The sequence below is a fragment of the Peromyscus californicus genome, unplaced genomic scaffold, assembly GCF_007827085.1.
Source record: "Peromyscus californicus insignis strain IS unplaced genomic scaffold, ASM782708v3 Scaffold_7__1_contigs__length_154581171, whole genome shotgun sequence".
NCBI lineage: Eukaryota > Metazoa > Chordata > Mammalia > Rodentia > Cricetidae > Peromyscus > Peromyscus californicus.
This window is the reverse complement of record NW_026294595.1, coordinates 41,208,278-41,223,069: the sequence shown is the minus strand read 5'-3', so window position 1 is coordinate 41,223,069 and position 14,792 is coordinate 41,208,278. Positions and strand designations below refer to the sequence as shown.

General features: G+C 40.4%; 1 protein-coding gene across 5 annotated transcripts in view; it reads left to right on the top strand.

The window, feature by feature from the left end:
* The window catches only part of Fign (fidgetin, microtubule severing factor), a 126,247-nt gene that overhangs the window by 107,661 nt on the left and 3,794 nt on the right, over positions 1 to 14,792 (top strand). For all 5 annotated transcript variants that reach the window (XM_052724359.1, XM_052724362.1, XM_052724361.1 and 2 more), the window contains one exon: positions 9,348 to 14,792. This exon is cut by the window's right edge and continues 3,794 nt beyond it. In XM_052724359.1, the coding sequence (XP_052580319.1) occupies positions 9,348 to 11,599 (2,252 nt within the window). In that variant the 3' untranslated portion in view covers positions 11,600 to 14,792. The remainder of the gene's footprint in view (positions 1 to 9,347) is intronic.

Sequence of the window (14,792 nt, the reverse complement as noted above, 5' to 3'; positions counted from 1 at the left end):
CAGACTCAGAATGTTGGGAATTTGAATCACCAAAGTCCATTTTCAAAAGAAAGAGTCAACCCCTTAGGAATATATAATACTTTGGGTATCTGTATTGCTTGTTCTAGGCTGGATGCCATGGATCTAGCATGGGGGTCTCTGGTTGTGTCAACCCCGTTTACTCCTGTATGCTACAGCTCACCTGTTATTTACACACATAAGAGGATTGATTCTGCAGAACACGGGGAGTGCTCTGCTGTGACACAGAACATACATATTCATTAACTCCAGCAGTCCCTATGGACATCTGTGGTATGTCCTGATGATCTTTGTGTGACAAACAGAACTGGAGGAAGGGTAGATAGCCTTAATGGATTGAAAAACATACATGGGGAAAGAAAAGAGGCAGCATGAGAAATGAGGGGCTGTAAAGTAACAACTTTAAAGGTTAACTACAAGGCACTATTGTGACTGGTTATAAATTGCCTAAAATCCAGAGGTAGCATAAGTAGCGCAACATTTGTGCCGAAGCTGGCCCTCTCACCTCCGGCTCTTTCTCATGCCTGGGTCGATGACAGCTGGCACTAGCTGCTCAGAATCAGAGCACCAATCACTTTTGTATTCTCAATCATAAGTGGACACACTGTCATTTAACATTGTGAAGTACTCTAGGGTGTATGAAGAGTGTGGCCCTTGTTTATACTTTTTAAAAAATTATTATTATTATTATTATTATTATTATTATTATGGACTTTGTTATAATCCAAAGACTTTTTAAAAAACTATCCCTCCTCCTTGTATGCATAAAAGATGTCAAATTTGGAGTTTTAAACTTCATGGATTTTGTGTAAGTGTTCAGTTATACAGTTTGATTTAAGTGCTGGAAATTTTAGGAACCCCACAGGAATAAAAGATGTGCTTATTTGAATTATAATCTTGATTTCCTGGGTGCTTTAAATCACATGATGTGTATCCTGATCATATATTCAGTACAAACTCTAAGGTCTCAAGACATCCTTCTTTGTATAAGTGTCTGCTTCCATTCTTGTACACAGAGCCAGTCTTTAAAATTTTTACTATTTAATCGTTTCTTTGAGAGACGATGTTGCTATACAGTTCTGACTGTCCTGGAACTCACTATATAGACAAGGCTGGCACCAACTTGCAGTGATCCTCCTGTCTCCTCCTCTAGAGTTCCGTATTAAAAATAATGATCAATTAGTCCCACACGTAGTGAGTGTCATCCTTGGTTTGCAGTATCAGCAAATAGTCACTGTTTCATTTAGTCATGTTCTTATGAGTGAACCTTTTCTTTCTCTAGCTAGAATTTAATGCGTTTTAGGGAATCTAATCCAAATTGTAAGTTATCTACAAGTTAAATTTAAGGACAAGATATGTGCCATCCTAGTTCAAATTATTATGCCTGTAATGAACACAAGCGCTTAATAAACCCTAAATAATGACCTGTGAAACAAGCTCTGTCACCTCGATGTGATCTGTCTCTTTGGGGGTGTCTTAACCTCTTGAAAGTTGTACTAAGGTTGATGTAGTTGACTATTAAATCTTGCGTTGCCCTGTGATGTCAGTATCCATAGCATGTTAAAGGGAGAATATTAAGAATGATGGAGGTGGACTTTGAGAAAATAGTGAGAAATAATATCCTAAAATCAAAGCAATGGGAAAACTGAGTTTGTAACCCTGGACTAGGCATCTTTCCACACTACTGTACTAATGACACTTAATCACGATAAACGTCATCAGTTAATTTTCTGGTGTTCTGATTAATAGGGCAAGAATACTTTCTTATTAAAAAGTAGTATTTGGAACTTTTTTCCTCCCAGAGTAACTACATTTAAAAAAAAGAGAAAAGGAAGGAAGAAAGAAAGAAAGGAAGGAAGGAAGGAAAGAAGGAAGGAAGAAAGGAAGGAAGGAAGTTTGGGACTAAAAATCATTTGCTCTTTTCACGAAATCCGCTTTATTGATAACAAAACTAGAGCGTTTGAAGCTCTAAAGTGGTCATGAAGTCACCCAGCCTTTGCAGCCTGTTACCTATAGGTAAGGTACTTGGAAACCGTGACTATGGGAAGGGGTGCTATGTCCAGAGAGGAAGCTATTTACCAGATTTAGCATACCACTGCCAGACAAAAGTGAACTGGCCCATCTTTTCACTAGTCTTAAAAAAGAACTATGGAGACAAAGTTTTTTTGTGTGTGTTTGTTTGTTTTTGTTTGTTTAATACTATGAAGTTGGCTGTGTATTGAAATCCTGTGCTGGTGAAACACAAGATTGAAAACTGCCTGTTGCCCAGCCTATGAGGCTGTATTTCTGCCAGAGGATGAGGTAGCCAAATTAGATTTATTCCCAGGACCAGTTAGCCATAAATACCTTCAACAGCCTTTAAAAGGATCCTCTCATACAAATATGGTGGGGTTGGGAAGTGTTTTAAGATGATTGCAATTTGAAATTTTGAGGTATGAAAGTGCCTTAAGGAGAAAAATTATTTGATGGTAAAATTATTTGATGGTATTAGTACATAGTATCTAACTAACTCTGAGACTGCAAATTAAAATCAGTCATTAGCCATAACCCTCTTTACCCCTTAAGTTGAAACAAAAAATAACATTAAAAGTAAAGAAAATGATATGAACGCCACAGATTTATTTTTGAGACAGTCTCACTGAGTAACTCAGGATAGACTGAACTGGTCATTCTCTTGCTTCAGCTTTCCACGTAGGGGGGTTACAGACCTGTCCCACTTCACCCAGCGAGCAGTTTGAAGTTTGACACCTTTTTGATTAAGGCGATCTTACACCTTGTTTTGCTGAGTATGAAAGAATTTCTATACCTTTCTTGTAACAACATTCACACTGGAAATTTTCCTTTTCAGTGGCTGTCTTGAATTAAAAAAGAAAGAGAAAGGGAGGTAGAGAGGGAGGGACAGAAGGAGGGAGGAAGGAAGAAAGGAAGAAAGGAAGGAAGGAAGGAAGGAAGGAAGGAAGGAAGGAAGGAAGGAAGGAAGGAAGATGGAGTATAGTTTTACTTTTTTCTGTTCCTCTATTTTGTGTTTAATACACCTGTGGCATTTTAAAAGTAAAAAAAGTCAAGTGATGTTTGTATGGTTCATGCTTGGGAAATATTTTCATAAAACATTCTTATTGTAGGTCGTCTTGACTGCAGTCTAGGAAGAGGATGACAGTAGCTTGTCCATTTTACAGCAAAGTTGAACATAATGAGCTCAAGCCACTTAGCCAAAGATGAGAATAAGTAGTGTGGGATAATGTACTAGCAAGCCTAGAATTTTCACTTTTTGAACAAAGTTCTAGAACTTCTTTTAAAAAATGAAATAAAACGGTGTGTTTGTGTGTGTGTATGTGTGTGTGTGTGTGTGTGTGTGCATGTCATGGTGTGTGTGTGTGTGTGCATGTGCATGTCATGGTGTGTGTGTGTGTGTGTGTGTGTGTGTGTGTGTGTGTGCGTGCGAGCGTGCAAGTGCGTGTCACTGTGTGTGTGGAAATAGAAGACAACTTTGTGCAGTCAGTTCTTTCCTTCCACCTGCACTTGGGAGTCAGGATTGAACTCAGGCCAGCTTGCTTGATGCAAGCTCTTCTATAGGCCGAGCCACTTTGCTGGCCCTAGACCTTCTTTGTTAGACAGAACGGTCTCCAAACCTACAGAGCACACAGTAAATAAAACACCAAACTGGAAGGGAGGCAATCTTGTTTGGATGAGGACATTATAAAAATATATTAATCTCCTAAAACAAGAGTCCAATTTTAAGGAATTTATGACATAAAATTAAGATTAAACAAAGCAGAAATTCCCTTGATTTAGCTTCCTCATGAAGCCCCAAGGTTTTGCATATGGAAAGTTCTCAATGTGTTTTCTAAATAAGTTTGAGAACATCTGTATAACATTCATACTATCAATGACTGATTTTAGCATGTCTTCCTTGGAACCAAATTGAGATAAAATTCGCGAATATTCCCCCCCCCTTTCCTAACTTTCACATTGCACTTTAAGTCCAGCAAACCTTAGGAAATGGAGTGAGGTGTTTTGCAGATCAAAGGGGTCATGCTGGTCTCTTTGCTGCTCAATATGAGTAGACAAAGGAAGAGAGCTGCAGAATCTGACCAAACGTTTTAGCAGCTCCTTACTCCCTTGAAGAAAGGTGATGAGTAAATATTGTAGGGAGCCAGTGTCCGGAGCCACAGTCTGCAGCCCCTCTCTCTGAAGGCTCTTGGCTGCTAAAGGTGTATCTGGGCCCAGTGAATTTGCTTCCCTGTACTTGAAATCTTGAAAGGCCTATGTACTTGTGCTGCCATTTCCAATGTAAGGGATGATGAATTTGCTGCATTAACAGACCGTGGAGGCTCTAAACCCTCATAATTACTTTGCTCTGTTTATTCCAGCAATGGTTGCTTTCTACAAAGAATCTTGATAAATATTGTATTAAGATTCTTAAGTATTTAAAAAAAATAATGAAAAGTTCAGAGGTACAGTCGCCCACAGAATATAATGGGTATGTTGTCAGATGAGTAGTACTGTACAGCTACCATAGAGCAAGCCCGATACACCTGCAGTGTTTGCCTTGGTTTCTTACCCTTATGAGTCTGAGGAAACCTACAAGAGAAACATCCCTTGCAGGTAGAGGTGCCCCATGGGCACACAGCTAAAACATAGTTTGCCAGACCGAGAACTGTTAAATCCCCTAAGTATTAAGGTGAAGTACGAAATAAGTGCCTCCAGGTAATCCTTCTAGGAATACATGTTAAAAATACATTCTAGGAGGCCTACCTGCTTATTTCCAATTCTCTCCCTTTCCTATATTCTCTTCCCTTTTGCTGCCTTTTTTTTTTCTTTAAACTTTTGAAACTGTGACAGAATTTTAGACATTTTGGTTGTTCAGCTTCAAAACTAATTAAAGACCAAAATGAAAACTGTAAGGCAGCGACTGCTTAGGCACTAAATTCTAAAACGCTCAGTAGTGAGATGAATGGCAAATGTCATGCAAATCCTCACTCTTTTATATTTAAAACAAAGAGATGTTCATTTATATGTCTGCAGTTCATCCTGTGATACGAACAGGAGAACAGAGGTTCAGAGATTGTACCATAGTGTCTGCCATCTATAGGTAATATTTCTGATAAATCATTAAGTCAATTTTCTATAAGTTAGTTATTTTGAAACATAAATACATTTTACTGTGAAATGTGCCAGCTATGGTAAGAAATTTCTCCAATTTTTCAAAAGAAAAATTGACATTTTTGGAGCACTCCTTCAATTATCTTTAAAGATTATGGGTGTTGTTTTCTTCTACTTTATGGAGATGGGGGAGAAGTGGAGGTATTCCTATACAGCACAGGCTGTCTTCCTACCTCAGCCCTGCAAATACTAGGATTCAGGTATGAGTCAAGACACCCGATTATTTTCTGATTTATGTTTTTCTTGTACTATGCATAATGCCTCCAAACAGGAGTGAGAGTTACTGTTCTGGAGACAAGTTTCTAAAATGTAAATTAGTATCATTCCCTGGACTTACTTCTTTCTATAGTCAATGGTAAATTCACATCAAAGCTGTTTTTAAAACTTGTCTCGTTGCTTGAATACCAGGTTAGGTGGCAGGGGCCTTCTGCTCTCACGGGTGACAGCAGTGAAGTCCACTGGGGCAGGATACCATTGTTCAAAGATCATTTGGTGCCACATTTTCTTCCACTTTATCACCACCAGTAAACAATAACAACAACAATGGATTTGGTGCCCGCTCCACATAATGCTGAGATGTAAGCACTGGTAAATAGGCTCTTGATGCTCACAGCACCCCACCAGGCTCCTGAACACTGACTTCTGTGGATCTCACCAATATCAGGATCTAGTTTATGTTTAATGATTAACTCTTGCTTTAAAAATAGCATTGATGAATCCAGAGCTCTCCTAGACAATGGGAACAATCCTCTTTCCTCTAGGTTCAACAGAACTCAAACTTTCCTTTCTCAGGTTTGCTAGGGTTATTGTTGCTTAGTATGCACCAACAGATAAACTTTTGATTCCCTCAATAAGCATATTCAATCCAGTAAATATTCCAATAAATTACTTTGATGGGTAAGATCTTTGCTTAATTTCAGATGAAATAGAAATGTTTGGAAATTCAATTAGCTTTGCTACATTTAAACTGCACAGAAATACCCAGTTTAAGTGGGCAATCCATTTTGTTCAAACTGCATAGACTTATCTTTTACAGCAATGGTAATATATTAATATCATGTTTGCATTTTTATAAATGATTAATTTATAAGAAAACTTGATTCAAGCCTAGACAGACAGAGAGATCCACTCCCTTTTTCTTTTTAATTATTATATATTTAAAACAGTGTCACTTTTATTAAAGATTACTTTTTTCTATCATGGTTATTAACTAACTCCAGCAAATTGATCTCAACTAAGTGGAAGGAAGCCAGTTAGTTTTGTGTTCTTGCATGTATATGTGTGTATGTGTACATGCATAGGTGTGCACTTGCCCACTCATACTTTGTACGAAACCCCATTGCCTGTGACTTCTAAATTATTTTTTAGAGATACTTATTCATGTTTCTCCTTTATCAATCTAATAAAATGCCCAGTCGTAGCATATGGGCTATCATTTTCACTATTCAATATTTTCAGGGTTTTTTTTTTTAAGGAAAAAAAGATCCTAATGGAAATTACTTGGGAATAATCATGGGATTAATGAATCTGTAGGCCTTTTAGTTCTACACTGCAGTCACATTTATATTCTCTCCTTTTTGTAAAGCTCGGAATAAATCCCTGGACGCAAGAAGAATTTAGATGCTGATTACTTGCGATTGGTTCCTGGTGATTTGCCCTTAATAATTTCCAGTCGAGTTTAATGAAAGTATGATTCTTGAAAAGCCGCTTCATTAAAATTGCATCTTTCCCCCTTTAAGTGTAGTTTCAGTCATTTTACCCTCTTTGCGGTGTGTTTTTCTCCTCTTAAAAAGTAGTGATTGAGAAAGCAGAAACAATTAGGAGACTCACTTTAGCTCTTCCTAGAGCTTCGCTCACCCCCTCCCCATTTCACTGAGTGGAATGGTAAAGGTGTGCTTCTTTGGGGTTCACAATGCTATCTTCCAAATTCATGAGACCGTTTTAAAGGATATCCAGCCTTAAAAACATATATGAAGATCTGAAGTAAAGTGAAGAATATGTTGCATATACAAAAGAAGTAAGATCTTTAGTGTTTTTACTGAACACACGCACACACAGAGAGAAACATACGTATATAAAGATTGATTAACTTGTGCAGCATTCCAACTTAATTTCACTGAGTTGGTGATTTGCAAATGAATATCTGCGTGGATCCTTTTTAAAAATCCAAATGCAAATGAGTACAACTGCAGTAAACTATATTTGCAAATGAATCCTGTTGCTTTATTCATTTATTGTGTAATTACTGCAATCCTTCCCACCTTGTTTTCAGTATTTCTTAATCATTAAGTCGGAAGCATGACAGCAGTGCCAGCCCTGGCATGGTTCTCTTTGACTAAAACCTTGTAAATTAACACAATTAGCACAGCATCCTCCTGCTAATTAACTTCCACTGTCTGCTGCCGTGGTTTTGCAAACAAGGAAGACGGAGTCAGAAGGGAATCAACATGCCATTCTGTTACCAAACTGTGTGCTCTGTTCAGTTTAGCTCAGCGAGTCAAAGCTAGCCATGTCAGAAGCCAGAGTCAGGCAATGAGGAGCTGAAGTGGTTGGGGGAGGTGAACAGAAAGGGATAGGCGCTGTCAACACTGCTTGGGGAATTCAGAAGGGGACCGATGGCACAGAGGCTTCATTTAGACCAGGCCTCCTTCTTATCGAGGATTCTTTGCCAGAGGGCACAAGACGGTTTGCAAAATTCACTTTGGGTAATACAAAAGAGATTAAGGAGGGTATCTTAATACAGCTGTAGCAGAAAAGGAAGTGTTCATTCCAAGTGAGCAGAGATTAGAGTTAAGAAGAACAAGCCCCGAAAAATAGGAGAATGGAGTTCCAGTACTCTTTGGTAACTAACCATGTGAAACCCTCAAGGGTACATCTTAAATGAGTCGCTTTGGGCCCTGCTTTTGTAATATTCGAAGCAGGTAATTTCTAAGGTCTTTCAAAAGTTGTAAATTAAAATGACTGTCGATTCTAACAGCTGAGTATTTTCGCTTAAGTCAGAAAATACTCATTTCAGGGTTACTACAGAGTCACTGGCTTCAGTTAGCAATCTGGCAGATGATGGAATTACTCCTATGACCTCATTGTTGACTCGTATTCTTCCAGTTTCTGCCAGGCATGGCTCACTGTAGAAATGTAAGGACTGAGAATTCAGATTGTCCACCTCACCATCTCTTCTTGCCCATTTTCTCTTTCTCTTTTCTCTTTTTCATATATATACATACATACACACACACACACACACACACACACACACACACACACACACACACACATGTTCTTCCCTCCCCTCTTGATACCTCACTTCTCTAAGGGGAGGAGGATTATCAGAGGAGGAGGGGGAACAGCACTAGAAGCCCGACAGACAAGTGATGCTTGTTTTTTTTTTTCAGACTCAACAACAGAACTGAGAGGCAGAAAGGAGCCAGTTGTAATTCATACCGAGTTGTAGGCTTTGTGCGATGAAAGCGGTGGAGCGCTGCCTGGGAGATTGCTTTGCTGCACTCCACGAAGCAGATTTGAAACTGTCGTGGACCACTTTAGATGAGAGTTGGATTATGGAATGACCTGCTATGTCTGTGTCATATTGTTCTGTGCAGAGAGCATTATACTGTGCTAACTAGGTGTTCAGTACCAAATAAGAGAGGTATCCCAGATGCGGTCTGTCAGCTGTGTCTCATTTTTATATTCTTAAAATATAAAACAGAAACTGATGGGGAGAACCGAATGACTAGGTGGCATACATGTTAGCAGTATTGCATGCCGTATATTAAAATGTATGTGTGTGTTATTGCAGGCAACCATGACTGAATTATAATTTGACAGTATTGTGTGTGTGCATACACATTAAGTGTGTGTGTAGTTAACAGATAACTTGATGGGACTGATAGTAATAAGGCTTGCATATATATATATATATATATATGAATTTGGTTTTCTATAGTATTCTTATATGTTGGATTTATCCTTTTTTTTTATAGTGTTGAATTTTTCCCCCATTTTGGAGAATTCATATTATAGAGATTACAATAGGTATTACAACCTAGGAAAATCCTTGCCCATGTCCATATTAAGGGGAGATAACAAATAACAGATGTAGTCAGGGAGGAAGCTTTAATTGTTCTGATGAATGTCTAAATAAATTTACTCTCTCTCCAAATGCTTAGGCTTGAAGATGCAGTGGACGCCGGAGCATGCCCAGTGGCCAGAACAGCACTTTGACATCACCTCAACCACTCGGTCTCCTGCTCACAAAGTTGAAGCCTACAGAGGTCATTTGCAGCGCACCTACCAGTACGCCTGGGCAAATGATGACATATCTGCTCTGACTGCATCCAATCTTCTGAAAAAATATGCAGAGAAGTATTCTGGCATTTTGGAAGGTCCCGTAGATCGACCTGTACTCAGCAATTATTCAGACACACCATCAGGACTCGTGAATGGTCGGAAAAATGATAGCGAACCCTGGCAGCCTTCCTTGAATTCAGAAGCCGTTTATCCCATGAACTGTGTTCCGGATGTCATCACGGCCAGCAAAGCTGGTGTCAGTTCAGCCCTCCCTCCAGTAGATGTCTCTGCAAGTATAGGGAGCTCCCCTGGGGTGGCCAGCAACCTGACAGAACCAAGTTACTCAAGTAGTACCTGTGGAAGCCACACAGTACCTAGTCTTCATGCAGGGCTCCCATCTCAGGAATATGCTCCAGGATACAACGGATCATATTTGCATTCTACCTACAGTAGTCAGCCCACACCTGCACTTCCTTCGCCTCATCCATCCCCATTGCATAGCTCTGGGCTCCTGCAGCCGCCCCCTCCTCCTCCCCCACCAGCCCTGGTCCCAGGCTACAATGGGACTTCCAACCTCTCCAGTTACAGCTATCCCTCTGCTAGCTATCCTCCTCAGACTGCTGTGGGCTCTGGGTATAGCCCTGGTGGAGCACCCCCTCCTCCTTCAGCATACCTGCCTTCAGGAATTCCTGCTCCCACCCCTCTGCCTCCCACTACCGTTCCTGGCTACACCTACCAGGGTCATGGTTTGACACCCATCGCACCCTCTACTCTGGCCAACAGTTCGGCAAGTTCTCTCAAAAGGAAAGCGTTCTATATGGCAGGGCAAGGAGACATGGACTCCAGTTACGGAAATTACAGCTATGGCCAACAGAGATCGACACAGAGTCCTATGTACCGAATGCCCGACAACAGCATTTCAAACACGAATCGGGGGAATGGCTTTGACAGAAATGCTGAAACATCATCCTTAGCATTTAAGCCAACAAAGCAGCTGATGTCCTCTGAACAGCAAAGGAAATTCAGCAGCCAGTCCGGGAGAGCTCTGACCCCTCCTTCCTACAGTACTGCTAAAAATTCATTGGGATCAAGATCCAGTGAATCCTTTGGGAAGTACACGTCGCCAGTCATGAGTGAGCACGGGGACGACCATAGGCAGCTCCTCGCTCATCCAATGCAAGGTCCAGGACTCCGTGCAGCTACCTCATCCAATCACTCCATGGACGAGCAACTGAAGAACACTGACACGCACCTCATCGACCTAGTCACCAATGAGATCATCACCCAAGGACCTCCTGTGGACTGGAGTGATATAGCTGGTCTTGACCTGGTGAAGGCTGTCATTAAGGAGGAGGTTTTGTGGCCAGTGTTGAGGTCCGATGCGTTCAGTGGGCTGACGGCCTTACCTAGGAGCATCCTTCTATTTGGACCTCGGGGAACAGGCAAAACACTATTGGGCAGATGCATAGCTAGTCAGCTGGGGGCAACTTTTTTCAAAATTGCTGGTTCTGGACTAGTGGCAAAGTGGCTAGGAGAAGCAGAGAAAATCATCCATGCCTCTTTTCTTGTGGCCAGGTGTCGCCAGCCCTCGGTGATTTTTGTTAGTGACATTGACATGCTTCTCTCCTCCCAAGTGAGTGAGGAACACAGTCCAGTCAGTCGGATGAGAACCGAATTTCTGATGCAGCTGGACACTGTACTAACTTCGGCTGAGGACCAAATCGTAGTAATTTGTGCCACGAGTAAACCAGAAGAAATAGATGAATCTCTTCGGAGGTACTTCATGAAAAGACTTTTAATCCCACTTCCTGACAGCACAGGGAGGCACCAGATAATAGTACAACTGCTCTCACAGCACAATTACTGTCTCAATGACAAGGAGTTTGCACTGCTCGTCCAGCGTACAGAAGGCTTTTCTGGACTAGACGTGGCTCATTTGTGTCAGGAAGCAGCAGTGGGTCCCCTCCATGCTATGCCAGCCACAGACCTTTCAGCCATTATGCCCAGCCAGTTGAGGCCCGTGACATATCAAGACTTTGAAAATGCTTTCTGCAAGATTCAGCCTAGCATAACTCAAAAAGAGCTTGATATGTATGTTGAATGGAACAAAATGTTTGGTTGCAGTCAGTGATTCAGTCTTTAAAAGTGAAAAAACAAAAAACAAAAAAAAAATGTAATGAATGTTGGCACACACACACATAAAACCTGCTACATAGGGAATAGAGCCCCTTTCCAGTAGTGTTTCAACTGCAGAGGGTCCTGGGGAAGACAACGTTTGCGTTGCAGCTGTAGAGTCAGGGTAGCTTTGGAGGAAACGTGCATCAGATAAGAGCCTCTGATTTGAAAGCCCCAGACGACAGAAAGCATATCTATGTGGATGCTCAGAACGGTTCAAGCTAGACAACACTCACCGAGACGCAAGGTGCAAGTGTGTCGATTTCAGAAGGACATGAACCTCGTGTGTTGATTCCATTCTGCTGTCTCAAGATTTAGTTGCTGTCAAGTGCCTGGAGTGGTGCTTTATTTTTTTTTTTTTTGTTTGCCTCACAATTACATTGGTGGCATGTGCTAATATAAAGAGCTTTAACTTCAGACATTGTCGGACTAAAGAGATGAACGGTTGTGTTCACAACAGAAAACCAGATTTTTGCCATTTTTAAGAGCAACAGTATTCCTCAATCCTGTCTGTTCTGCGGTGTTAAGCTAAGAACAGGTAAAACAGGGTAACGGTAATCTGGACCTTAATGTCTGCAGTTCATTTCTTTTAATGTTCTTGTCTGCAAAAACTCAGGAAAGTGATTGTGATTTGTACAGTACCTCAAAGGAATGTGTTCAAAGCACTATGTACTGCTGAGAGTTATAGGGTAGGCTTCAATGTTACTTTATATTAAAATGTATGTTTACCTCAACAATTGGAGAATAGCAAGGAAAATTACTTTGAATGTATCCGGAATAATTACTGAAGTGTGATACAGCTGAATATTTACAATTTAAAGTAGAAATGGAAGGATTTTTCTTTAAAGTTCTCTTACGAATTGTGGGGAAATAACCAGAGCAGAACAATTACTGAAGAGTTTTTAAAACATTGCTCTCCTTGATGATGAAGTGAAAATGTTCATAAAAGTTACACTGGTTAATTGAAAGCTATGTATTCAGTTCGTGTTGGTGTTTAGAGCAGTCAGCCACAGACCTGTTTTAGGACCCTGAAAGTGACGGAACCTAACAACTGTAACTGCCTTTTACTGCCATGGTAGAGGTGGTGGTGGTTTTATTTTGGAAGCTCTCTCTCTTAAACTGCTGGGGATGGTGTCATTCTGTTCACTAAGAGTTTCTAGGCTTGCTGTGCTGTTTCATAGAATGCAGAGGATAGAACCAAATCAAACACACAAGTTAAAAAAAAAAAAAGAAAAAAAAAGCAACCAACTATATGTATCCACAGAGAACCTCTCCATGTCCCCCTCCCCCACCTCCATCTTGACGTCATTCTCCACAGAGCACTTTGCCTTCTCATCTTGGACCACCCTGGCTGTAGTACTCCCCCCATCCATTTCTACCTCGGTTTCATTACATTTCTTTTGGAAAAATTAGACACGGACATGTATACCACAGTCGAGCTTGCCAAATGTGGGTTTGTTGTTTGTTTTGTTGTGTCGTGTTGTTGTATTGCGTTCCCTTCCATCTTTTTGCCATAATCTAGTTTCCCAAAACACTAGTCTTCAATGCGTTCTTTCCCTGCTGAGCACGACCTCATGGCATATGTGGCGTTTTCTCCCACTCCCCACCTCTGCTCCTGCTTCCCGCCAGGTTGTCCTTTGTCTCCTGTCCTGCGTGCGTGCGTGCGTGCGTGCGTGCGTGATGGGCAAGTTTTCCGTTGAAAGCTGGCTGATGTTCACCAATGCCTCTCTCAGCCACAGTGCAGGACAGAGCTTTCCAAAGCCGCTGCCTGTGCTCAAGCAGAGCAGCCTAGCATTTTGAATGTATTTTCCTGGGTTTTGCCCCTCCTTTTTTTTTTTTCTTTGTTTGTTTTTTGTTTTGTTTTAATTTAGAGATGCAGTAACTGTTGCAAAGCACTGGCATTTTGTGTATTCAATAAGTGATGTACATTTTAAGGTAATTTTAAATAAATGCAATGGCAGTCCCATGAAAGGTCTTTCTGTTCTTTTTTTTTTTCTTTCAAAAACTTTTTTTCCAAGCTCATCTGTAAGTTAATTCTTTGAAATACTTAACACAGAAAAAGTGAATGAGGAACTCATGGTATTTCAAAATTTTATGATATCTGATTAGTAATCTCCCTCTTCATTTTTCATGTTGCTAAAACTGAGCAAATGAACTAGAATTTAATGGACTCTGACAGTCTATCAACTAACATTGTCTTAAATATATAAATATTCCATATTTTAAAAGCAATGCCTTTCATGGAGGATACAAAAATGATAATAATACTAAGATATTCCCTCTGCTTTTCACAACTGAATAAATGTTACAGTCATATTCTGGATCTACCCTGAGTACTGCCCGTGGAAAGAAGATTCTGATATCTACTAACTCCTGGGCTCATATTGATCTCGCTCACAAATTTGCTTTTCTGCAGACCTATCTTTCTACTGACCTATCTTCTGTTTTTAGATTTCACATCTCATTTCCACCAAAAATAAAATAAAAAAATCTGGCAAGTTGTAACAAACCCAATCTTCTTTAGTCAATTTTCAAGAACCCAGTTATTAACCCACATTTTTTTGGTGTGTGGTTTGTGAGACTTAATGCCAAATATATAAGATAACAATTGTGTTTTGTTTTCACAATGCTGATAATAAATTGAAGTCATATGTGTTGGCTTTTAGCTTTAAATGGCTTTAAATTTGTTTGAGATATGAATGACTTTAAGATTAGTTTGAGATAGGAGTGGTCTGAGATACATGTATTTAGCAGAAACTGAAATTACATGTGATTTCCACTTAGTCTAGGCAGCTCTAGGATTATCTGTTAGCACACTGAGCAAGTTGAAGAAATGTAGGTCTCATACTCTACTATAGTTTTCAATTCCGTGGAACATCACTATAAATGCTTCCATGGACTGTCCTAATCAGGACCTCTTTTCTGACCAATCATTTGAGAGCTTGGGGGTAGAACAAGTTCCAGATATTCAGAAATGAGTGTGTACATTGAGTCCTAGTACAATTGAGTAAATTGGCCTTCCACACTTGCCCGGGCGCTCTTCGACTACTTACAATTTGGCAGAGGCTCCTAACGAGGGTAAGGTAATGAGCCAGTCATTCCCTTCCTGTCCAGCGAGGAGGTTCATCCAGCCTACTTTACAATCGCTG